The sequence below is a fragment of the Solanum pennellii genome, chromosome 7, assembly GCF_001406875.1.
Source record: "Solanum pennellii chromosome 7, SPENNV200".
Lineage (NCBI taxonomy): Eukaryota > Viridiplantae > Streptophyta > Magnoliopsida > Solanales > Solanaceae > Solanum > Solanum pennellii.
Genome location: NC_028643.1, coordinates 1,828,724 through 1,854,708, shown reverse-complemented (window position 1 = coordinate 1,854,708; position 25,985 = coordinate 1,828,724). Strand labels below are relative to the sequence as shown.

Genomic DNA, 25,985 nt, shown 5'->3' with positions numbered 1-25,985 from the left:
TTCTGACATTAGTTCATCATTCAAACTTCTTAAATCATAACGTTCTAATGGCTCCACCTCTGCCTATACCACATAACTTGTGGCTTTTATACTATAAATTTCTTAAATAATAATATTCTAAAATTAAATATACCAAATATAACTTATACCTTATGGCATTAATTCATTATACAAACTTCTTAAATTAGAAACATTTTAAAACTGAACTTACACCTTATAAACAATAACTTGTGATATAACAAATTTGTTTACTTTGGGATTTTAATAATTTTTATTATTACTTGAAATTAAATAACACAAATTTGACTTTCAAAAATTGAACTCAACCCCAAAATAGGGCATTCAATAAAAATGATGCCTTTGACTTTGTTATAATAAATTGTCATAAAAATCAATTCTTTTGCTACTTTTACTCTTTCTTGATGCCCCATTTTTTCTCGATCGTTCACCTATGATCACCAAAATTAAGCAACCCTTTAAGCCCAAGATCCCAATACCAATAACAACTTCAGTCCCACAGTTATCTGGCTCAGTTTTGAGTTTTTTTTCAAAGTCAAAATCAAGATTTGACAATAAGGGTGTCAATAATTGTAGGCTGTTGTGGGTGGATGAGAAAGGGAAAATGGAATTACTGAGGAAATTAAGCAGAGGGTGTTTCAGAAATAGTCTTAAGAAGGGTCAGAAGGTTAAAATTGAGTCAGTTAATGATGGTGAAGATGTGTTTGATGCAGCTTCAGCTAGGGCTAAGTTGCAGCCTGAGCATCTTGTTGTCATGGTCAATGGGCTTGTTGGGAGGTAAAAAGATTGATTCTTTTTTTTCCTTCTCTTTGGAGCATGTTGATGTTTTTGAGGAATTTGCTTAATTGTGAAATAGTATGATTTTCTTGATTCTTTTGTTTTGGTATCATTTGTTAGCTGTTGTGTTTAAGGATTTGAGTGATTATTATGGGGGCCTGGAACTAAAGTTTGTTTCTTTTTCCTCTATTCTTCAGTTTCTCTCAAGTATTTAAAACACATTTTTGTACATTTATGCTGAAGTTTATCTTTTCAATTGCAAAAATAGAAAGAGGATTGTATTCATTGGGAGGTAACAACAACATACCTAGTGTAATCCCATAAGTGGGGTTGGGGTGTGAGGAGGGTAGTGTATACGGCGGCCTTACTTCTATGATAGAAGATGAGAGAGGCTGTTTTAGATATACCCTCGGCTCAAGGAAAAGCATTTCGAAATAAATAAATAACGGGAGTGAAGAAGTAATTGCGAAATACTAAAGAAAACATGACAAAACATTCTTAAAAGAAACCGTGACATTACTTCCTTGAGGAAAATCAAGTTCTCAGAAGTGAAAGCATCCAAAATGAATCATTTTTCAATTAGTGATGGAGAGTTAGATAAACATTGACGTTACTTCCTCTAGGAAAGTCAAGTTCTCAAAAGTTATCTCGGTCCCAATCTTCTCTGTCAACCTGTATATCATTACATGATCTTAATCCCACTCAGATGGCTTTCTGGTCATGGGAAAGAAACTTGCAATGCACATTGTTAAGATATGACTAGTTTAAAAAATGGAGCAACCAGAATAATTATCCCAAGAAAAGGAAAAGGTATCCAATTGTGCTTTTTTGTCTGAAAGCAGATGTCGTGAAACATATAAAGTGATGTGGCCAAAAGCTGGAGTGAGAAAATCTACAAGTGCTTGTAGCTAGCTAGAGACTTACTGGGACTGCCACATTAGGTCCATTATGCTCTTACTGCATGATGAAGAATTTGAAACTCAACTTACTTACCTTTCTCAGAAAAAGAAAGACTTTGAAACTCAACTTATGACCAGTTAGTAAATAGTAACTGATGAATGTCCTTGGATCTCTGTTACTACCTGCTTATTCTACTCCATTAATGCGGGGAAAAAAATTCTTTAATGTACTTTACTCTCTAATAGTTTCTTTTTTTGGTAGGTATGTGTATGTCATAGCTCCTTTATGAATGGTGTTCTCTTTCCTTTTCAAATCTTTTGTTTGGTATAAGGAGTGGAGAGGGAAGAGAAATATATTTCTGTATAATTAAAGCATAAAAGAAGTAATAAAGTAAAATGATTTATTGATGGTGTTAGCAATAGTATCTTTTGACTTCTATATAGAGGGTCCATGTTATAACTGCAAAAATTTCAAAAGACAATGATAAATAGGTTAGGGGCCTTGACAAAGGGAATTACCTCCTATCATAAACTAGAAGCAAAAAAGCCAACCAAAGTTATATATGTAACTTACAAATTTAGAAAAACGCCATTTTAATCAGAAAGTGAAGGATAATGTTGGTTTTCATTGACACTTCCTTGTCATGCCATTTCTTTTTGAAACTTGTAACTTTGTATTCCTCACCATTAAAGGATAAGTTGTCAACCTCCAAAAAGTGTGCTACAGAGTGGTATTAATTACAAAAGTCCTATGAAATCTGCTATATGTATTTCATCATCTATACTATGCTCTTTACACGAAAAACATAAGGAACTAATACAATTCCATTTGATCTTTTGAATAGAGTTGGATCTGCCTTAAAATTTCTACTATTTCTTTCCTTCCATATGTTCCATGCTATTCTTACTGGTGCTAAAATTATAGAGTAATAGGAAACCAAGACTTATTAGAACACTTATGTATATGCTTCAAAGAACCCCCCGACACACTTCTGATGAGAATTTTAGATGCATACTTTTGGAGTGCTACCAAATGTCATTGTAATGGTAGGTCTGATCTCTGGAGTTCATATCTATAAATGTGGTGCTTTCAAAATGATGCGCTTTGTCTTTCATATGTCTTATAATTGTCACCTTTTCAGCAGGTATAAGTGGAACAACATCCTCTTTTTATGTTAATTCCAGTAATCCAAATTTCTTAATAGTTTATTTCTGCTGCCTTTGCAGTTCTGCAGATTGGAGATATGCCGCTGAGCAATTTGTCAAAAGGCTCCCTGAGAAAATTGTTGTTCACTGTAAGTCCAACTTTAGTAATAATCAATTTCAGATTGCAGCCACCCCTTGTTACTTATTTGTGTGGATGCATCTTATCCGGTCCAAATAGCCAGAGTTGACATGTTCAGAATATCTTTGTTTCCTTTTTCTCCCTTCTATGGGGATTTTGTCAAATGTCTTCAATGGGTTGCAGCAGGGTTGTATCATTTTTGCCTTAGAATCAGAATTACTGCTGCTACTTCAGTGTAAGAATTTGTCTTCTGATAGCGTACACCAGATCTGGCGCAGCATAGGGATCACTGCTCTACCACTGTTCACGGCAATTATGGGAATTTTTAATGGTAATTTAAGGTTGTTCGGAAAGACAACCATGACCCTTAGATGTTTTCATTAACGTAGAAGAAGAGGCTTACATTAGGTCTACTTGGATGAAATGCATATGGAATGTTTGTAGGAACTTTTGAAAAGTTCGTCCGTGTGATCTCATGAATAGGGATTAGGCGTCCGTGTTGAAAAATGTAAGTTCCTTGGTCTGTATAATTTGGAACTGGCAGAATACATAGATAGACACTTCAACTTGGGCTCAACTGGCAACCACACACCCCAACTTTGGAAAGGCACATCTATACACCTTAACTTGGTCTAAATTGACCCTGTGAACACTGAACACCCAACTTTTGGGAATGCACATCCAAGAAAGTGTGCTTTCGGGGCCAACTGAAACCAAGTTAAGGTATCTAGATGTGCATTCTCAAAGTTGGGGTGCCAGTTGAGGCCAATTTAAGGCGTCTATCTATATAGTATGCCCTTGAAAGTGGACTTTGGACATCAATCTCATGGTAAATGTGAAGCGGGAAGTTCAACTGGTTTACAATGGGCTATGTCACTTTAGGTTGTGACAAACTAGTAGGTTATGCATATAACTCTGTCTTGCTATATCAGAGATCTATAGTAGAAATATTGTTACACAAATATTATCTTTCCATCTAGTTGGGGTGATAGGTAGAATCTTCAAATTGTAGCCCGTAAAGCACTACTTAGTAGTTAGCGCATAACTGCCTGTGCTGAAGTGCTGTGCAAGTGAGGCAAAGATCACATCCTGCATTGAAGCAAATTGTAAGACTGAAATACAGCTCTATTGTGCCTTTAATAATACTGTCCGAGATTTTCATTTTGTTTTTCTCTTTCTATGTATTTTGCGATGCAATTGATTGTTGCATATCTTAACTATTGAGATGAACTGAGGTTGTTTGAACTGACGATGATTATCTTGTGACTTGTCAGGTAGTGAGTGCAATTATTCAATGTTGACTTTTGATGGTGTTGACAGGATGGGCGAGAGACTTGCAAAAGAGGTACTTCGCTAATGACTTTCTGATTTTAATAGGTTCTTATTGAATGAATTTCTAGCAAATGTATGTCTGTTAGAATAAGTAATTTGAGGCTTGAAAAAACCCTGCTGCTTTATAGTGCAGGTGGAGGATGTGATCAAACGGTGGCCTGGGGTGCGCAAGATCTCTTTTGTTGCTCACTCCTTGGGTGGCCTTGTAGCAAGATATGCTATTGGGAGGTTGTATGAACCTCCAGTGAAAACAGAAGTAGCTGGTCTTAATCGCTCCTGCTTAGTCAGGGAAGAGAATGTGTCTGACCAGTGTCACAAGCAGTCTTCTGAAGAAACTGTTGCTGGTTTGGAACCTGTGAACTTCATAACAGTTGCAACTCCGCATTTGGGCTCAAGAGGGCATAAACAGGTGTGTCATTATCTCGTAGTTTCTTCATTGGTCGATTTTTTCTCCTACTTTAGCAATTGCTATCTGCTTTTCGAACTTCATTGTAGTCATTCCACTTCAAATGCTTAATTACTGAAAAGTGAAGTTTAGTTGGGCAAGTTTGAGCGTAGGCATCTATTAAAAGCTTCACAGAAGGACATACATTTTGTGCCTTCCTTTTCAAGCTTTTTTCTTGTGACTAGTGAATATTAGTTGTCAATTCAACTTTTTCTAGTTGGTTCCATTTTTACCGGCTAAATAACTTACCTAAGCAACTTCATTTTAGAAAGATGATATCCTCAGTCTTTTCTCTTTGGGGGTGGGTGTAGAATTGCTTTCATCCTTAACACTGAAAAATTGGTCCCGTCCTAACTTGCGAGCATAACTGTTTGAATTTTTTTTCATCTTCTTGGTAATCAATCAAGTATGCTTCAATCCTAAACTAATTGAAGTAGATTATTTGAAGTTTCTGCATTACTTCAGCTTTGATCAAGCCTACTTAAGTACAATGCTGAATACACTGTCTTCCAAAGCAAACTAAGAGTTTCTACAATCTGGCATTTATCCCTACATTGGGATATATGTCTGAAACCAATCTAGCAAAATTCATGGTAAATAATAGACCTATTGTAAATTCAGTTTTAAAAAAATAATGGACCTAATGTAAGTCTAGCAATAAGAAAGACCTTAATACCTACTAGTTGATCACGTTGATGGATCATTTTCTCCTATTCAGTGTTATTCTTAGCTAAGTCTTCTTGGATCCAAGTGATTGGAGGTACTTTAACATAAATTTTCTCCATATGAAATCTATCTCGTCTGCTTTAAGCACATTCAAATTTTACAATATTGCACATACAAACAATGTGTATTGAAGTTTTGGTAGGACATAGAAAGACCATCTTTCTCTCATTTATTCTTTATATGTGCTACCTGCACACTCTGTCAGATTATTTCATGTTTCAATCTTGTATATGGCACATTCATTTCATTAATAGGTATGGAGACACATTATTTTTAATATATGTGTTTCTTTGATTGGCAATTTGTTGGTTTAGAGGCCACAACCAGTTAAACATTGTTGCCTCATAACCGTTTCTATTGAGCTTGCCTTTTACTTTGTTCTGTCCCTGCATATGGGATAGATTACCCATAACATTCCTCTATTTTGGTTATTATTTTTTGTTTGTTTGTAAGTTTATGTTTTAAATTTATTTCCTAGATCACTTCAGACCATACTAATTGTCCATTTCGTTGTAATTTCTCTGTTTTCTCCAGCTGCCACTTCTCTGCGGTCTTCCTTTGCTGGAGAAAGGGGCATTACAAACTGCTCACTGGATTGCCGGGAGATCTGGAAAGCACCTATTCCTCACTGATAAAGATAATGGGAAGCCTCCCCTCCTCCTAAGGATGGTCAATGATTCAGATGATCTCATGTTCATGTCCGTATCAATTTTAATACCTTTTTTCTATTAGAGGGAAGTGGCAAATGTATTATAATGTAACACCTCTTTGGCTTTCTGTGTAGGTCAGGATTACGCTCATTTAAGCGTCGTGTGGCATATGCAAATGCAAACTATGACCGTATCCTATGAGTGCAATTTTTCTTTTCAGGTTTCTTTTATAAGTTATATGCTTTAAACACATAAATACGCTCGTATAGTCTGCAAATTTTTCTGAAGGGAAACCTCAGAATAGTTATATTTGGGCTAGTAAAACTTTATAGTTAGGGATGTTCATTTGATTGGTGCTTCCTATCAAATTAGATGTTGCTATGTCAGTGGGTTTTTCATAAATTTGATGTCATCTTGTAAAATTCCTATTCTTGAATACAGCCTCAGTACATGCTGTTAGGATTGAAGATGATGTCATTGTTGTTCCTTAAAGCTTCCACTAAAATTTTACTGTCTAGGTCAGGGAATTTGACCTTTTTAAAATGGACGATGCTGGATTTGAGAAGATATTCACCCTTTAAATGCTCTATGATGAAATCTAAAAGTAGTGTTGATATGGATGTTCATCGATTCACTATGATGTAAATAAACCTTACAACAAAAGTAGACACCTCATACTGACAATATATATATATTGAAGATATATCTGAAATTTAGGTCTGGAACACCCCTTCAAGTGGACAACTAATTCTTTTTAGGCCAAGTCCGTTAAGATATTTTGTTGATAGATGACGATGAGTTTAACCAACACATCTATTTTATGCCTATTTAATTGTGCAACTGTCTCATTTAAAATTCTAGAGGGATATTTTTCTTTATTTATGACTAGTATACATTACCGTTGGTTTGAATTTCTACTTAGCTACTATTCTTTCTGACTAGTCATGCCACTTGCTATTTTTCGTTAGTTAACTTGTATGTTATGTCGATTCCCCCTTGTGATTGAGTTGGTATATATTCCGGTTGTAAGTTGTTTAGTTTGCATCTACTTTAGTGGCTTTGGTGAGCGATGTTGGACTGGGTCATGTCTTCGGTCGGGGCTGGGGGTGAGGGGCAGAAGTGGTAAGTGGATTGAGGGGTCTTCTAGACTAAGAGTAGTGTTAGTCCATAGTTCTAGTGAAGATTCTCATGAAGAGAAACATTAACATGGCATGCATCTATGAGACCAAATGGGTAGGTACCAAGCCTCGGATGTGGACGACTTTAAGTTGTGGTACTTAGGACAAGAGGGAAAAGAATGGAGTAGCATTTAGTAGATAGGAACTTAGGGAGCAGCTGGTGGAGGTTAGGACGATCAATGATTGGGTGATGACGGTTAAGCTAGTCATTGGAGGGCTTACTGTGAACATAATTAGTACTTACATGCTGCAAGTGTGCTTGGATGAGAGGTCAAGAAGCACTTCTAGGAGTATATATTTGGATGAGGTGGTGAGGGGTGTACCACACTCTGAGAAGCTTTTCATTGGTGGAGATTTCAACGGTTACAATGGGTCAACCACTACAGTTTTGATGGTATGCATGGAGGTTCTTGTTTTAGGGTTAGAAATAGAGGAGGAACTTCGCTTCTGGATTTTGCTAAGCCTTTTGAGTTGGTGATACCTATATCGTGCTTTCCAAAAAAAGGACCATGACTGATCGAGAATCAAATGGGATGGCTTGACCCCTGCTCGAACCTGCGAGATTGGGAGAAGTTAATGACTATGGGGGCTTGGGGGAGTGTGGAAATACGAACAACATGTGGAATAAAACAACTAGTTGTTCTAGGGAAGCAAAGATTGCTAAAGAGGTATTAGGGGTTTTCAGGGGCAACTTTTTTGGCCATCGAGGGGATTGGTGGTGGAATGGAGAAGTCCAAGGCAAAGTGGAAGCAAAGAAGGTTGCTTATGCAAAGTTGGTGGAGAGCAAAGACAAGGAGGAGAGGCAGACAAATGGCTTATGCAAAGGTGGTTAGACCAACTTTGTTGTATGAGGTGCAACCAGTCAAGAACTCCCATGTTCAAAAATGCAAGTGGTGAAAATGAGGATGTTGAGATGGATGTGTGGGCATACTAGGAGCGATAAGGGTATGTATGAGGATATTCAGGATAAAGTGGGAGTGACCTCCGTGGTGGGCAAGATGACTGAGATGGTATGAGCATGTGAAGAAGAGATGTGTAGATGCCCAGTGAGGAGGTGTGAGTGGTTGGATATTGTAGGGACGAGAAGAAGCAGAGGTAGGCTGAAGAAGTATTAGGGAGAGATGATTTGATAGGATATGATGCACCTTTAGCTTATCGAGGACATGACCTTAGGTACGAAGGTCTAGAGGTCGTGGATAAGGGTAGAAGGCTAGTAGGTAGTTGGGCGTTGTCTTAGTAATATTGTATTCATGTAGTCTTTGGCTTGTGGTAGTCTAGAGCACCGTGTCTCTCGTAGTATTAGCCTATTCATATAGTCTTTGGCTTTTCATATCTATTATCATATGTTGTTTACTATGTTTAGGTGCTCGCACCTTGTTGTTGATGTTACGGTTTCTTGCATATATGCTCCACACTGCTTCCCTATTAGTTGTCACCTGCAATATTTGGTTCATGCCTGTTGATCATCACAAATGCCACTCTTTCTTGGCAGAGAATACTTGGGTTCATACTTCCCATCTCTTCCTTATATTGATTCTTCCACAGTAGAATTATCTTGAATTCTCCTTGAGCACCCTTGACTATAATCCTTTGTCTTAACGTTTTCCTGGTACTATTCGGTGCTATGTACCATGTGAAGCTGTAGGCCGTAGTTCTAGGTTTTACATGACATGGTTATATGAAATTACCAATACTATAGTTATTTTTATCTTTAACTCATCTCTAAGATGTTGTTGGATGGAGAACATCGTCAATCCGTCGTCAGGATGAACTTCCAAAGGTTGGTATTCAGTTGACTTATCTGCATTGTTTGTTCGAGTACTAATTTGTTCTTTTATGTGTAAATGGTTTTCTTTGCATTCTTCTCCAGTCTAACCTTCAAATAAAGGATCAGAAATACCCACATATTGTAAACGTTGAGCAAGAAACCACTCTGGATATCAACCATAAATTATCTTCACTTGAAGGGAAGAAAATGGCTGATTTAGAAGGTTTGTAAACCCTTTACTTCTATTTTTGAAGCATACACAGGCCCACTCAAAGGAAGAGAATAATTGTAATAATAGTACGATACTTGCTATTCATTCTTTTGGCGTGCTGCTCCCGGAGATTTTAGAAGAGGACTTCGTTGATTACGAACATCTTAATTACAATTATTACATTTTATTCAGTATTCAGCTCTTCTTTTATCCGTCCTTTTTCTTCTTTTGGTAATAGTCTACTATGTAGTTATTTTGCACGATCTTTTGCATCGATAGGGTTCTCACATAACCTTTCTTAGCCCATGTAGAGGAGATGATTGAAGGCCTTACACAAGTACCATGGGAACGAATTGATGTTAGCTTTCATGAAAGCAGACAACGATATGTTGCACACAATACTATTCAGGTAAGCTTTCGATCCATTTTTCTTGCTGATATTTTCTAGTTAAGCCACAATGTTTGTTTTCCTTATTATGTATTCGACTTTTAAATTTTTAAACGGTTAGACATATCAGGACTTGTAAGCGTTGCAAAGTGCTTTGTCTATTCTGTCTTTGTCGTGTTAAACTCCCCGTAGCAACTAAATTGTGAATTTTGTTTTACTTTCTTCCCGGAATTCCTTTCTAGCGTTCTGTTGTGCTTATTTTGTTTATTTTGCTTGATATAGGTGAAAACTTATTGGCTTAATTCAGATGGCGCCGATGTGATTGAACATATGATAGATAACTTCCTTCTCTAATTGTCTGTCATGGTGAGATCTCCTTTCGATTTTCAGTAACACCTATGGACTCTTAGTCACAAGCATAGACGCGAATTGGAGCATCATCATCGCTAAAATCGTTATCTTGTATGTATATCATGTGTGAATGTATCTTCAAAAACCTCACAAGTTTTTCCTTTTATTCAGAGTTTTTGTAACATGTTCTCTCATTTTCTTTCATTTGTGCTTCACTTTATTTTGTTGATGGATTGATGGGATTTTGTATTTGTGAGAGTGACTATAATGGAAAGAAATGTTTAGTCAATTAATCAATCAAATAAGTATCTATACCAAATTATTTGTGAGTGCTTGTATTTTCATATTCATTCTGCTTCATTTGTCGCGATCCAAAAATAGGCTTGTAAATGTGAAAATATGCCTGAAAAAAATGTGAGACGATACGTAACTCTTGCCCAACTCATTATGGAGGTCCTCATAATTTTTTCAATTTTTTTTTGGATGCTACTAGGCGTCAGATCCATTGGCTGATATTCATACAAAATCAAGAAAGTCGTGTAATTTCTAAAAGATGTCTGTAAATGAAAAAATATGCCTATAAAATTGATTGACATTACGTAACGCTTTCCTAACCCTTTACAGAAGTTCTCATAATATTTTTTAGAAAACAATTCTGGGTGCTCCAAGGTGTTAAATCCATTGACTAATACATACGAAAAATCAAGAAAGTCTCGTTATTCCTAAAACCTGGCATGTATATATGAAAATATATTTTTTTTAAAAACGTGAAATTGTATGTAAGGTTTTCCCAACTTATTATGGAGGTACTGATAAAGATTTTTTCGGCAACTTTTTGGGTGTTTTGAGGCGCCGATCCATGTATTAATATACACGAAAAATGAAAAAAGTCACGTAATTCCTAAAAGTTAGCTTGTAAATACAAAAATATGTTTGAAAAGAATGGTGATATTGTATATAATGCTTCTTCAACTCATTATGGAGGTCCTCTTAAAAAAATTTCGAAAAACAAATTACGGTGCTCTGAGGCACCAGATTCATGAGCTAATAATTATTAATGGAGTGAGTTGCTCCCAAGGTGTAAACAGACGCATTTTCAAGTTCAAACGAGCTCCAAAGCGGAAAGACTGAATTTTATCGTTTTCGTGTGCTATAAGTCCATGAATTGTTGGTGATTTGAAATTTCCGAAACAAAATGTTCGAATTTTGTTATGGATGTCCGTTAAGACCTTAGCAATGGACCCAGTTCGTCCCGCGGGGAAAATGAACGCATTTTCAAGTTCAAACGTGCCCCAAAGCAGGTAAATGCATATTTTACTGATTTTCGTGTACTATAGTCCATGAGTTTTTTGTGATCCGAAAATCTCAAAACAAAATGACCGAAAGTTTTCATGGATGTCCAGAAAGACCTTAGCAATGGATCCAGTTCGTTCGGCGGGGGAAACAGGGACATTTTTCAAGTTCAAACGAGCTCTAAAGTAGGTGAACACAAATTTTACCGATTTTTATATGCTATAGTCCATGAATTTTTTTGTGATCCAGAACTTCAGAAATAAAATGACCGAAATTTTGTATAGACGTCCTTTAAGACCTTAGAAATGGACCAGAAGGTAAATGCAAATTTTACTAATTTTGTGTGATTCGAAATTCGAAATTCTCAAAATAAAATGACCGAAATTTTTCATGGACATTCTTTTAGACCTTAACAATTGACCCAGTTTGTTCCACGTGGAAATAGACACATTTTCAAGTACAAACGAACTTTTACGAAGGTAAATGCAGATTTTACTAATTTTCATATGCTATAGTCCATGAATTTTTTGAACCGGAATTTCTGAAATAAAATGATCAAATTTTTTTGATGGATGTCTGTTAAGACCTTAACAATGGACCCACTTTGTCTCGCGGGGAAAACATATGCATTTTCAAGTTCAAACGAGTTCCAAAGAAGGTAAATGCAGATTTTACTAATTTTCGTGTGCTATAGTTTATCGTTTTTTTGTGAACCAAAATTTCCGAAATAAAATGATCGAAAATTTTCATAGACGTCCGTTAAGACCTTAAAAATGGACCTAGTTCCTCCGTGAGGAAAACAGACACATTTTGAAGTTCAAACGAGCCCCAAAGTAGGTAAAACAAATTTTAGTGATTCTCGTGTGCTATAGTCCATGATTTTTTTTTTTCGAAATTGCTAAAGTAAAATGACCAAAAATTTTCATGGACATATGTTAAGACGTAAGCAATGGACCAAGTTCGTTCTGCGGGAAAAACAGGTGCATTTCAAAGTTCAAACAAGCCCTAAAATAGGTAAACACAGATGTTGCTGATTTTCATGTGCTATAGCCCATGAATTTTTTGCAATCCAGAATTTTCAAAACAAAATGATCAAAAATTTTCATGGATGTACTTAAGACCTTAACAATGGATCCAGTTTGTACCGCGAGAAAAACGTACACATTTTCAAGTTCAAACGAGCTCCAAAGTAGGTAAATGTAGATTTTGCCGATTTTCATGTGTTATAGCCCATGAACCTTTTATTAACCAAAATTTTCAAACAAAAAATGGCCGAAACATTTCATGGACGTCCATTAAAACCTTAAAAATTGACCTAGTTCGTCCCATGGGAAATAGACACATTCTCAAGTTCAAACAGGCTCCAAAGAAGGAAAATGCATATTTGACCGATATTTGTGTGTTATATAGTCCATGAATTTTTTGTGATTCGAAATTCCTAAAATAAAATGTTTGCAATTTTTCATGGAGGTCCTTTAAGACCTTAACAGTGGACCCAGTTTGTTCTGTAGGGAAAATATGAGCATTTTAACGTTAAAATATGCCCCAAATCAGGTAAACATAGATTTTACCGATTTTCGTTTCTATGATTTTTTTGTGATTTGGAATTTCTGAAATAAAATGAACAAAATTTTTCATGGACGTCCATTAAGACCTTAGCAATGGACCCAATTCATCTTGCGGGAAAAATGGGCGCATTTTCAAGTTCAAACGATACGAAAAGCAGGTAGATGCATATTTTACCATTTTTGTGCACTATAATCCATGATTTTCGTGAACTAGAATTTCGGTAACAAAATTGCCGAAATTTCTTATGGACGGTCTTTAAGACCTTAACAATGAACACAATTCATTCCGCAGAGAAAATATGCTTATTTTCAAGTTCAAACAAGCTCTAAAGCATCTTAAATGCAGATTTTATTGATTTTCGTGTGGTATAAGTGAATTTTTTGTGAACCGGAATTCTCGAAACAAAGTGGCCGAAATTTTTCATGGACGTCCGTTAAGACCTTAGCAATGGACCCAGTTCGTCCAGCTGGGAAAATTGAAACATTTTAAAGTTCAAACGAGCCACAAAGCATGTAAATGCATATTTTATCGATTTTAGTGTGCTATAGTCCATGAATTTTTTTGTGATCCGAAATTCCTAAAAAAATGGCCAAAAGTTTTAATAGACGCCCAGTAAAACCTTAACAATAGATCCAGTTCGTTCTGTGGGGGAAAAGTGAGAGATTTTTCAAGTTTAAACAAGCTCCAAAACAGATTATGTTCTATCGATTTTCGTGTGCTATAGTCCATGGATTTTTTGTGAACCGGAATTCCTGAGACAAAATGGCTGAAATTTTACATGGACGTTTGTTAAGACCTTCGCAATTGACCTAGTTCAACCAACGAGGAAAAACAGACACATTTTCAAGTTCAAACGAGCACCAAAACAGGTAATGAATATTTCACCGATTTTCATGTGCTATAGACTATGTACTTTTTATGATCCAAAATTCCCCAAACAAAATGGTTGAAATTTTTTATTGACGTTCGTTAAGACCTTAGCAATGGACTCAATTCTTTTCGCTGGAAAAACGAACGTGTTTCAAAGTTTAAACAAGCCTCAAAACAGATAAACGCAATTTTATTTTTCGTATGCTATAGTCCATAGTGTTTTTGTGATCTGGACTTCTCGAAATAAAATGACTGAAATATTTCATAGACATCCGTTAAGACCTTAGCAATGGACCCAATTCATCCCGCGAGGAAAACAAACGCAATTTCAAGTTCAAACGAGATCTAAATCAGGTAAATGCAGATTTTATCAATTTTCATGTGCTATAGTCCATGAATTTTTTTTTGATCCGGAATCCTAAAACAAAATTGTCAAAAATTTTCATGTACGTTCGTTAAGGCCTAAGCAATGAATCAAGTTCGTTTCGGGACAAGACGGATGCATTTCCATGTTCAAACGACCAAAGCAGGTAAACATATATTTTACCAATTTTATGTGCTATAATCTATTGATTTTTTGTGAACCAGATCCCAAAACAAAATGGCCAAAATTTTTATAGATGTCCGTTAAGACTTTAGAAATGGACTTACTTTGTCCCACGGGGAAAATGATGCATTTTCAAATTCAAACGAGCTAAAACATGAAAATGCAGATTTTACTGATTTTCGTGTGCTATAATTCATGGACATTCCTTAAGAACTTAAAAATGGACATAGTTCCTACTGTGGGAAAAAGTGCTACATTTTCAAGTTCAAACAAGCCCCAAAGTAGGTAAAGCAGATTTTACCGATTTTCATATGCTATAGTTCTTGAATTTTGTGATTCAAAATTGATAAAACAAAACGTCTGAAATTTTTTGTGAACATCCATTAAGACCTAATTAATGAACCAAGTTTGTCATGCGGGGAAAATAGATGCATTACAAAGTTCAAACAAGCCCCAAAGTAGGTAAACACAGATTTTATCGATTTTCATGTGCTATAGTCCATTGATTTTTTGTGATCCGAAATTTTTCAAAATAAAATGGTTGAAATTTTTCATGGACGTACTTAGGACCTTAGCAATGGATCCAGTTTGTCCCGCGGAAATTCAAACGCATTTTCAAGTTTAAATAAGCTCTAAAATAGGTAAATGCAGATTTTGTTGATTTTCATGTGTTACAATTCATGGATCTTTTATGAACCGAAATTTTCGAAACAAGATGGTCAAAATATTCCATGGACGTCCATTAAGACCTAAAAAATTGACTTAGTTCGTCCCTTGGGAAAAACAGACACATTTTGAAGTTCAAACGGGCTCCAAAGCAGGAAAATGCAAGTTTTATCAATTTTTTTGTGCTATAGTCCATGAATTTTTTCTGATTCAAAATACCTAAAATAGTTGTAATTTTTCATGGACGTCCTTTAAGACCTTAGCAATAGATCCAGTTCATTCCGTAGGAAAAATGGGCGCATTTTCAAGTTCAAACAAGCCCTTTAGAAGGTAAACGTAGATTTTGCCGATTTTCTTATGTTATAGTCTATGAATTTTTTGTGATCCAAAATTTTAAAATAAAATGACTAAAATTTTTCATGGACGTCCGTTAAGACCTTAATAACGGGTCCAGTTTATCCTGCGTAAAAAATGAGAGGCATTTTCAAGTTCAAACGATACCCAAAGCAGATAAATAAAGATTTTATCGATTTTTTATGTGTTATAGTCAATGAATATTTTGTGATTCGAAATTCCCAAAATAAAATGGACGAAATTTTTCATGGACGTCTGTTGGGACCTTAGCAATAAAACCAGTTCTTTCTACAGGAAAAATAGGTGCATTTTCAAGTTTAAACAATCCCAAAGCAGGTAAGCACAGATTTGTCGATTTTCATGTCCTATATATCATGAATTTTTTGTGATCCAGAATTTCCCAAACTAAAAGGCTGAAATTTTTCATTGACGTCAGTTAATACCATAGCCATAAATCCAGTTCATCATAAGAGGAAAACGAGTGTGTTTTCAAGTTCAAACGAGCCTAAAGCAGGTAACTCCATATTTATCGATTTTCATGTGCTGTAGTCCATGGATTTTTAGTGAACTGGAATTCCCAAAACAAAATGACCGAATTTTTTTCATGGACGTACGTTAAGACCTTAGAAATGAATCAAGTTTGTCCCAAATGGAAAAGGAACGTATTTTCAAGTTCAACTTAGCTCTAAAGCAGGTAAATGTAGATTTTACCGATTTTCGTGCGCTATAGTTTATAAATTTTTTGTGAATTTGAATTCTCGAAAAAAATGATCGAATTTTTTCATAGGCGTACGGTAAGGCCTAAGCAATAGACCAAGTTTGTTTGGCGGGGAAAATGAGCACATTTTCATATTCAAACAAGTCCAAATCAAGTAGATACAGATTTTACTGACTTTTGTGTTCTATAATCCAAAGATTTTTTGTGATCCGAAATTTCTAAAACAAAATGACTGAAAATTTTTATGGACGTGTATTAAGACCATATCAATGGAACAAGTTCGTCCCGCGGGGAAGATGAACACATTTTCATGTTCAAACAAGCCCCAAAGCAGGTAAATGCAGATCTTATCGATTTTCATGTGTTGTAGTCCATGAATTTTTGTGGAACGAAATTCCAAAACAAATCGCCAAAAATTTTCATCGGCGTCCTTAAGACCTTAGCAATAGACCAAGTTTGTTCGGCGGAGAAAATTGACACATTTTAAATTCAAACGAGCCACAATTCATGTAAATGCATATTTTTCCAATTTTCGTGTGTTATGGTCCTTGAATTTTTTGTGATCCAATTTTCACAACAAAATGACCGAATGTTTTCATGGACGTCCGGTAAGACCTTAACAATGGATCCAGTTCGTTCTGTGGGGGAGAATGGGACATTTTTTCAAATTTAAACGAGCTCCAAAGCAGGTAAACACAAATTTTATCCATTTTCGTGTGCTATAGTCCATGAAGTTTTTGTGAACTAGAATTTCTGAAACAAAATAACTAAAAATTTTCATCGACGTTTGTTAAGACCTTAGCAATAGACCTAGTTCGACCAGTGGGAAAAAACAGACGCATTTTCAAGTTCAAACGAGCAGAAAAATGGTAACTGAAGATTTAACCAATTTTTATGTGCTATATACTATGAATTCTTTATGATTTGAAATTTTCAATATAAAATGGCCAAAATTTTTCATGGATGTTTGTTAATACCTTAGCAATAGACCCAGTTCGTTCTGCTGGAAAAACGGGCGCATTTCCAAGTTCAAACGAGCTCCAAAGTAGGTAACTGTAAATTTTGTCATTTTTCATATGATATAATCAATGGTTTTTCTGTGATCTAGACTTTCCGAAACAAAATGACTGAAATTTTTCATAGACATCCGTTAAGAACTTAGCAATTGACCTAGTCCGTCTTACAAGAAAAAACAGACGCATTTTCAAGTTCAAACGAGCTCCAAAGCAGGTAAGTGCTTTTTGTCAATTTTCATGTGCTATAGTCCATGTATTTTTTTGATCCGAAATTCCCCAAAAAAAATCATCAAAAATTTTCATGGACGTCCGTTAAGACCTAAATAATGGACCAAGTTCGTTTTAGGGGGAAAACAGGCGCATTTGTAAGTTCAAACGACAAAAGAAGATAAACACAGATTTTACCGATTTTCTTGTGTTATAGTCTATTGATTTTCTGTGAGCCGAATCCCAAAATAAAACGACCAAAATTTTTCATGGATGACCGTTAAAACTTTAGCAATTGACCCACTTTGTCCCATGGGAAAAATGATCAATTTTCAAGTTCAAACGAGCCTCAAAGCAGGTAAATGCATATTTTACTGATTTTTATGTGCTATAATCCATGGATTTTTGTATATGAAATTCCCAAAACAAAATCGATGAAATTTTTATGGACATCTGTTGAGACCTTAGTAATGGACCCAGTTTGTCCTGCGGGGAAAATGAGTGCATTTTCAAGTTGAAATGAGCTCAAAAGAAGGTAAATGTAGATTTTTGCTGATTTTCGTGTGCTATATATAGTCCGTGGATTTTTTGTCAACCAGAATTGTCAAAACAAAATTGACGAAACTTTTCATGGACGTCCGTTAAAACCTTAGCAATGGATCTAGTTCGTTTTGCGGGAAAATGAACAATTTTTCAAGTTCAAGCGAGCCCAAAGCAGGAAATTGCAGATTTTATCAATTTTTTGTGCTATAGTCTATAGATTCTTTTTTATCCGAAATTCCAAAAAGAGAATGACTGAAAATTTTCATGGATGTCTCTTAAGATCTTAGCAATGGACAAGTTCGTTCTGCGGGAAAAACGTGACTCATTTTCAAGTTCAAACATGTCCAAAAGAAGGTAAACACAAATTTTGCCAATTTTCGGGTGCTATAGCTCATGAATTTTTTATTATACAGACGACCAAAATTTTTCATGGGCGTTCGTTAAGATTTAGAAATGTACCAGTTCGTCCCACAAGGAAAACAGGCAAATTTTCAAGTTTAAACGAGCCCCAAAGCAAGTAAATGCAAAATTTATCAATTTTTATGTGCTATAGTCCATGAATTTTTTGTGATGCGAATTCCCAAAATAAATGGCTAAAAATTTTCGTGGACATTTGTTAAGACCTTAGCAGTGGACACAGTTTGTTCTGTGGGGAAAACAAGCACATTTTAAAGTTCAAACCGGCTCCAAAACACATACATAAAGATTTTGTTGTCTTTCGCGTGCTATAGTCCATGGATTTTTCGTGATTCAGAATTTTCAAAACTAAATCGCTGAAATTTTTCATGGACATCTATTAAGACCTTTCAATGGACCCACATCATCCCGAAGAAAACGTGTGCATTTTCAAATTCAAACAATTTCCAAAGTAGCTACGTGCAAATTTATCCGACTTTCGTGTGCTAGTCCATTGATTTTTTTGTGAAACGGAATTTTCGGATTAAAATGAACGATATTTTTTATATATGACCATTAAGACCTTAGCAATGGATCCAGTGCGTCCTGAATAATAAACAGACTTATTTTCAAGTTCAAACGCACTTCAAAGTAGGTAAATACAAATTTTACTGATTTTCATGTGCTATAGTCCATTAATTTTTTGTTAACCGGAATTAACAAAGCTAAATGGCTAAAAATTTTCATGGACGTTCCTTAAGTCCTTAGCAATGGATCCAGTTCGTCCCACAAGGAAATTGTGAACATTTTCAAGTTCAAATGAGCCCCAAAGAAGGTAAATGTAGATTTTTTTCAATTTTCGTGTGCTATAGTTCAAGGATTTTTTGTGATTCCAAATTTCCAAAACAAAATGATCAAAGTTTTTAACGAACGTCCGTTAAGACCTTAGCAACGGATCAAGTTCATCTTTCGGGGAAAACAGACGCATTTTAAAGTTTGAACAAGCTCCAAAGCAGGTAAATATAGATTTTTTTAATTTTCGTGTGCTCTAATCCATGTATTTTTTTGTGAAATGAAATTCACGATACAAAATGGCCAAAAATTTTTATGAACGTCCGTTCAGACATAAGCTATGGACCGGTTTGTCCCATAGAGAAAACGAGCACATTTTCAAGTACAAACGAGCCCCAAAGAAGGTAAAAGCAGATTTCATCAATTTCCGTGCGCTATAGTCCATTAATTTTTGTGATCCATAAATTTCAAAATAAAATGACCGAAATTTTTTATGATCGTCTGTTAGAACTTTAGCAATGAATCAAGTTCGTTCCGCCGGGGAAAATGGGCGAATTTTCAAGATTAGACGATTTCTAAAGCACGCAAATACAGATTTTGTCGATTTTCATGTGCTATAGTCTATGAATTTTTTGTGATAAAAAAATTTTTGAAACAAAATGACCGAAATTATTCATGGACGTCTTGTAAGACCTTAGCAATTGACTCAATTTGTCTCGCGAAAAAAACGGGTACATTTTCAAGTTCAAACGAGCCCCTAAGAATATATATACATATTTTGCTGATTTTCATGTGCTATAGTCTATGGATATTTTGTGAACGTGAAGTCTCAAAATAAGATGACCAAGATTTTCATGGACGTCTGTTAATACCCTATCAATGGATCAGTTCATTCCGCGCGGAAAACCAACACGCTTTCAAGTTCAAACGATCCCAAAGCAGGTAAATTTAGTTTTTACAGATTTTCGTATGCTATAGTTAATGATTTTTTGTGATTCAGAATTTTCGAACAAAAATGATCAAAAACTTTATGGATGTCCGTTAAGACCTTATCAATGGACCTTGTTCGTCTTGAGGAAAAAATGGGCGCACTTTCAAGTTCAAACGAGCCACAAAGAAGGTAAAAACGACTTTTATCAATTTTCGTGTGCTATAGTCCATGAATTTTTTGTGCATCAAAATTCCATTAAAAAATGGCGAAAAATTTTCATGGAATCCATAAAGACCTTAATAATGGAGTCTGTCGTCCCGCGGAGAAAACAGATGCATTTTCAAATTTAAACGAGCCTCAGAATAGGTAAATGCAGATTTTATCAATTTTCATGTGCTATAGTTCATGAATATTTCGTGATTTGGAATATCCAAAATAACATGGCCAAAAATTTTCGTGGATGTCCGTTAAGACCTTAAAATGGACCCAACTCGTTCTACGGAGAAATCAGACACATTATCAAGTTTAAACGAGCCCCAATGTAGGTTAATGCAGATTTTACCAATTTTCATGTGCTATAATCTATGAATTTTTTATGATCCGATATTCCTAAAACAAAATGGCCGAATTTTCGGACAACCGTAAGACCTTACAAATGGACACAGTTTATTCTGCGGGGAACACACACACATTTTCAAAATCAAAAGAGTCCAAAGCAGGTAAACGTAGAGTTTATTAATTTTTGTGTGTTATAGTACATAAAGTTTTTCTGATATGGAATTATCAAAATAAAATGACCGAAATTTTTATGGATGTTTGTTAAAACCTTAAGAATGAACTCTATTCGTCATACGGGAAAAATAAGCGCATTTTCAAGTTCAAACGAGGCCTAAAGTAGGCAAACAGATTTTACCGATTTTCTTATACTATAGTCTATGAATTTTTTGTGAACCAGAATTCTCAAAACAAAATGACCGATTTTGTTAGTGGAGTTCGTAAAGACCTTAGTTATGGACCCAGTTCGTTCCAAGGGGAAAACTGACATATTTTCAAGTTAAACAAGCTCCAAAAAATGTATAAGCAAATTTTATCAATTTGCGTGTGCTATAGTCCGTGGATTTTTTGTGAACTGTAATGCCTAAAATAAAATTGGCTGAAATTTTTCATGGATGTCCGTTAAGACCTTAGGAATGTACACAGTTCGTCCCTTAGAGAAAACGAGCACATTTTCAAGTTCAAATGAGCACCAAAGGAGGTAAATGTAGATTTTATCGATTTTCGTGTGCTATAGTTCATGAATTTCTTTTATCCGAAATTCTCAAAACAGAATGGCCAAAAATATTCATGGACTTTCTTTAAGACCTTAGCAATAGTCCCAAATTTGTCCCGTAGACAAAATGAGTGAATTTTCAAGTTCAAAAATATTCATGGACTTTCTTTAAGACCTTAGCAATAGTCAATAGATTTTTTGTGAACCAGATTTTCAAAACAAAATAGCTAAATTTTTTCATTGACGTGTGTTAAGATAATGCAATGGACAAAGTTCATTCCCCGCAGAAAACAGGTGCATTTTCAAGTTCAAACAACTCTCAAAGTAGTTAAATGCAGATTTTGTCTATCTTCATGTGTCATTGTTCATGAATTTTTTGTGATCCTGAATTCCTGAAACTAAATGGAAAAAAAAATTCATAGACATCCGTTAAGACCTCAGTAATGGACCATGTTCGTCCCGCATGGAAAACAAACACATTTTCAAGTTCAAACGAGCCCCAAAGCAGGTAAATGTAGAATTTGCCTATTTTAGAGTGTTATAGTTCATGGATTTTTTGTGAACCGAAATTCCCAAAACAAAATGGCCAAAGATTTTCATGGACATCTGTTAATACCTTAACAATGTACCCACTTCATCCCGCGGGCAAAACACAAATTTTCAAGTTCAAAAGAGTACCAAAATAGGTAAATGTAGATTTTATCATTTTTGTGTGTTTTATAGTCCATGAATTTTTTGTGATCCGAAATTTTAAAAAAAGTTTGGCCTATATGTTTTATAGACGTCCTTTAAGACCTCATAAGTGAACCCAGTTTATTTTGCGAAAATGGACGCATTTTCAAGTTCAAACGAGACCTAAAGCAGGTAAATGCAGATTTTGCTGATTCTCATGTTTTATAGTCCATGAATTTTTCGTGATTAGAAAATTCCCAAAACAAAATGGCTAAAAATTTTCATGAACATTTGTTAAAACCTAAGGAATGGACAAAGTTTGTTCCGTGGAAAAAGTAGACATATTTTCAAATTTAAATAAGCCCCAAAACAGGTAAAACCCCCCAAAAATAGACATATTTTCATGAACTATAGCATACGAAAATAGGAAATTTTGAATCACAAAAAATACATGAACTATAGCATACGAAAATCGGCAATGCACTTGGTTCGTTCCGCGGGTGAAACAGGCATATTTTTCAAGTTCAAACAAGCCCCAATACAAGTAAATGCATATTTTTACCGATTTTCGTGTGCTATAGTTCATGTATTTTTTGTGATTCAAAATTTCTGAAACAAAATATCCAAAGAAAATTATGGACGTCCATTAAGACCTTAGTCATGGACCTAGTTCATCCCACAGAGAAAATCGGCGCATTTTCAAGTTCAAACAAGCTCCAAAGCAGGTAAACATAGATTTTATCAATTTTCGTGTACTATAGTCCATAGACTTTTTGTGATCCGGAATTTCCAAAAATGACCAAAAAATTTCATAAATGTCCATTAAGACCCAAGTAATGGACCTAGTTCGTCCCGTGGGGAAAACGAATGAATTTTCAAGTTTGAATGAGCCCTAAGCAAGAAAAATGTAGATTTTGTTGATTTTCATGTGTTATAGTCCATGGACTGTTTATGAACAGTAATTTCCAAAATAATATGATCGAAAATTTTCATAAACGTCCATTATGACCTTACCAATGGACCAGTTTGTCCAGCGAGGAAAACGGATGCATTTTGAAGTTCAAATGCGCCCAAAAGCAGGTAAATGTAGATTTTATCAAATTTCATGTGCTATAGTCCATGGATCTCTTTGTGATACCAAATTTCTAAAATAAAATGACCAAAATTTTTATATAGACGTCAAATAAGACCTTAGCAATTAACCCAGTTCGTTCCGCGGGGAAAACATGCACATTTTCAAGTTAAATCAAGTTTTAAAGTTAGTAAACACAGATTTTACCGATTTTTATGTGCTTTAGTCCATGAATTGTTTGTAATCCGGAATTTTCGAAATAAATTGGTTGAATTTTATCATGAACGTCGGTGAAGACCTTTGCAATCGGTTCAGTTCGTCCTAGGGGGATAGCGGACACATTTCCAAGGTCAAATGAGCCCCAAAACAGGTATATGCGAATTTTGTTAATTTTTCTGTGTTATAATCCATGTATTTTTTGTGATCTAGAATTTCGAAAACAAAATGACCATAATTTTTCATCGACGTCTGTTACGGCCTTAACAATTGAGCGAGTTCGTTCCGAAGGTAAAACAGACGCATTTTTTAGTTCAAACAAGTCCAAAAGCAAGTAAACACAGATTTTGCGAATTTTATCGATTTTCGTGTGCTACAATCCATGGATTTTTTGTGATCTGAAATTACTGAAATAAAATGATTGTAATTTTTCATCGACATTCATTAAGACCATAATAATGGGCAGAGATCGTCCCGCGGAGAAAATAGTATTTTTTTAAAGTTCAAACGAGCATCAAAGCAGGTAAATAAGGATTTTACCGATATTCGTGTGCTATAGTCCATGCATATTTTTTTATCTATATTTCACTAAAAATGACTAAAATTTTTCATGAACTTTGTTTAGACTTTCGTAAAGGACCCAGTTCGTCCCGTGGAGAAAATATGAACATTTTCAAGTTCAAACAAGCCCCAAAGCGGGTAAATATAGATTTTGCGAATTTCCTGTGCTATAGTCATAGATTTTTTTAGAATCAAAATTATCGAAACAAAATCGTCATAATTTTTCGTGTACATCCATTAAGACCTTGACAATTGACCCAATTCATCTCGCAGGAAAAACAAACACATTTTTAAGTTCAAACGAGCATCAAATAAGGTAAATATAGATTTTACCAATTTTCGTGTGCTAGTCTATAGATTTTTTGTGATCCGAAATTCCTAAAAAATTGGTCGAAATTTTTCATGGACGTCCGTTAAGACCTTAATAATGGACAGAGTTTGTTCCGAGGGAAAAACAAACGCATTTTCAAGTTCAAACGAGCCCAAATAAGGTCAACGTAAATTTTTGCTAATTTTCATGTTCAATAGTCCATGAATCTTTTTTATTCAAAATTTTAAAATACAATGGTCGAAATATTTCATGGACGTCTATTAAGACCTTAGCAATGGAACAAGTTCGTATTTTAGGAAAAGTGGACGCATTTTCAAGTTCAAACAAACACCAAAACAAGTAAATATAGGTTATACCAAAATTTGTGTGTTATAGTCTATAGATTTTTTTGTGAATCGGAATTCCCCAAACAAAGTGATCAAAATTTTTCGTGAATGTCAGTTAAAACCTTAACAATGGATCCAGTTTGTTCTGCCGGAAAAACGGGCACATTTTCAAGTTAGAAACAGCCCTAAAGCAGGTAAATGTAGGTTTTGCCGATTTTTGTTTGCTATAGTACATGAATTCTTTGTGATACGAAATTTCTGAAACAAAATGGGTGAAATTTTCCATGGACGTCCGTTAAGATCTATGCAATGGACCCAATTCGTTTTGCAAGGAAAACATGTTCATTTTCAAGTTTAAATGAGCCCCAAAATTGGTAATGTCAATTTTATCGAGTTTCGTGTGGTATTGACCATGTATTTTTTGTGAACCGGAGTTTTCCAAACAAAATGACCAAAATTTTTCATGGACGTCCGTCAAGACCATAGCAATGTACCAGTTCGTCCCACAGAAAAAATGAGCGCATTTTCAAGTTCAAACGAGACCAAAGCTGGTAAATGTAATTTTTATCGATTTTCGTATTCTATAGTCCATGAATTTTTTGTGATCCGAATTTCCTGAAACAAAATGACCCAAATTATTCGTGGACATTCGTTAAGACCTTAGCAGTGGACCAATTTGTTCCACGGAAAAATGATGCATTTTTAAGTTCAAACGAGCGCCAAAAAAGATAAACACAGATTTTACCGATTTTCGTGTGCTATTAAATAGATTTTGACCCTTCCAAATTTAGCTTAATCCTCCCAAATGTTTTAGCATAATCATATTATATTATATCATATTATAAATGGACAACTTCAAATTAAAAGTTGGATGATGAAAATGTCTTTATAAAGTCAAAGTAATTTTGGACAAAAATATAAATACACATTAATTATTATAAATACTATCATATTTTATTAAACATTATTATCATATATATGGTGACAAATATTGAATGATTTTAAAGAAATAATGCGGTAGTTTCTTATTTCCTAAAAAATAGCTTTAAATTAAGAAAATAATCGTTCCACTAAATTTAATAAAAGTAATTAGTTGAGAAACTTTTTATAATTATCTGCTAATGAAGTTTTATATCTGGCTTTCAGAAAATACCAAAAAGTTATTGTCAGTTGTCTGATGAAATACTTTTTATACATATCAAACTAATATCAAGTATTAGTCTAATAGCTTTAAAAGATCTTTATACAAATTTTATTGCTCCACTTGAAAATTCTAATGATAAAAGATTCTTGAATATTACATAGATTATTGTGATTTATAATAATTTTTACATAATTTTCAAATAATATATATTAGTTCCTTTGACTCAATTTATATGACACAAATAGGGTGTGCATTCGGTTTTTTGGTTTGATTTTATACTATTCGGTTTGGATTTTCGATTTTTGGTTTTGAAGAAGTGTAACCCAATCCAAACCAAAATAAATTCGATTTGGTTTGGTTTTTCTCTTTTTGATTTGGATTTTTTCGGTTTGATTAATCGGTTATGTAAATAATTAGAAACATAACAAAATATTATATATATATATATATATATATATATATA

The 25,985-nt window shown here is 34.7% G+C and overlaps 1 protein-coding gene and 1 long non-coding RNA gene across 3 annotated transcripts; both read left to right on the top strand.

The window, feature by feature from the left end:
* Positions 1 to 352: 352 nt before the first annotated feature.
* LOC107026470 (putative lipase ROG1) lies at positions 353 to 10,350 on the top strand. Of its 2 annotated transcripts, none has more exons than XM_015227443.2 (10): positions 353 to 795; positions 2,922 to 2,989; positions 4,254 to 4,324; positions 4,445 to 4,720; positions 6,017 to 6,180; positions 6,267 to 6,322; positions 9,038 to 9,090; positions 9,181 to 9,301; positions 9,592 to 9,698; positions 9,960 to 10,350. In XM_015227443.2, the coding sequence occupies exons 1-10, from the start codon at positions 452 to 454 to the stop codon at positions 10,029 to 10,031; spliced, it is 1,332 nt and encodes a 443-aa protein (XP_015082929.1). In that variant the 5' UTR covers positions 353 to 451; the 3' UTR covers positions 10,032 to 10,350. The 2 variants fall into 2 exon arrangements, with proteins under 2 accessions (XP_015082929.1, XP_015082930.1); XM_015227444.2 differs by having other exon boundaries at positions 357 to 795; positions 9,601 to 9,698.
* Positions 10,351 to 10,650: 300 nt separating this feature from the next.
* On the top strand, positions 10,651 to 11,602 carry LOC114077875. Its single transcript, XR_003579211.1, has 2 exons — positions 10,651 to 11,329; positions 11,432 to 11,602. It is a non-coding gene; the product is annotated as an uncharacterized LOC114077875 (long non-coding RNA).
* The last annotated feature ends 14,383 nt before the right edge of the window (positions 11,603 to 25,985 follow it).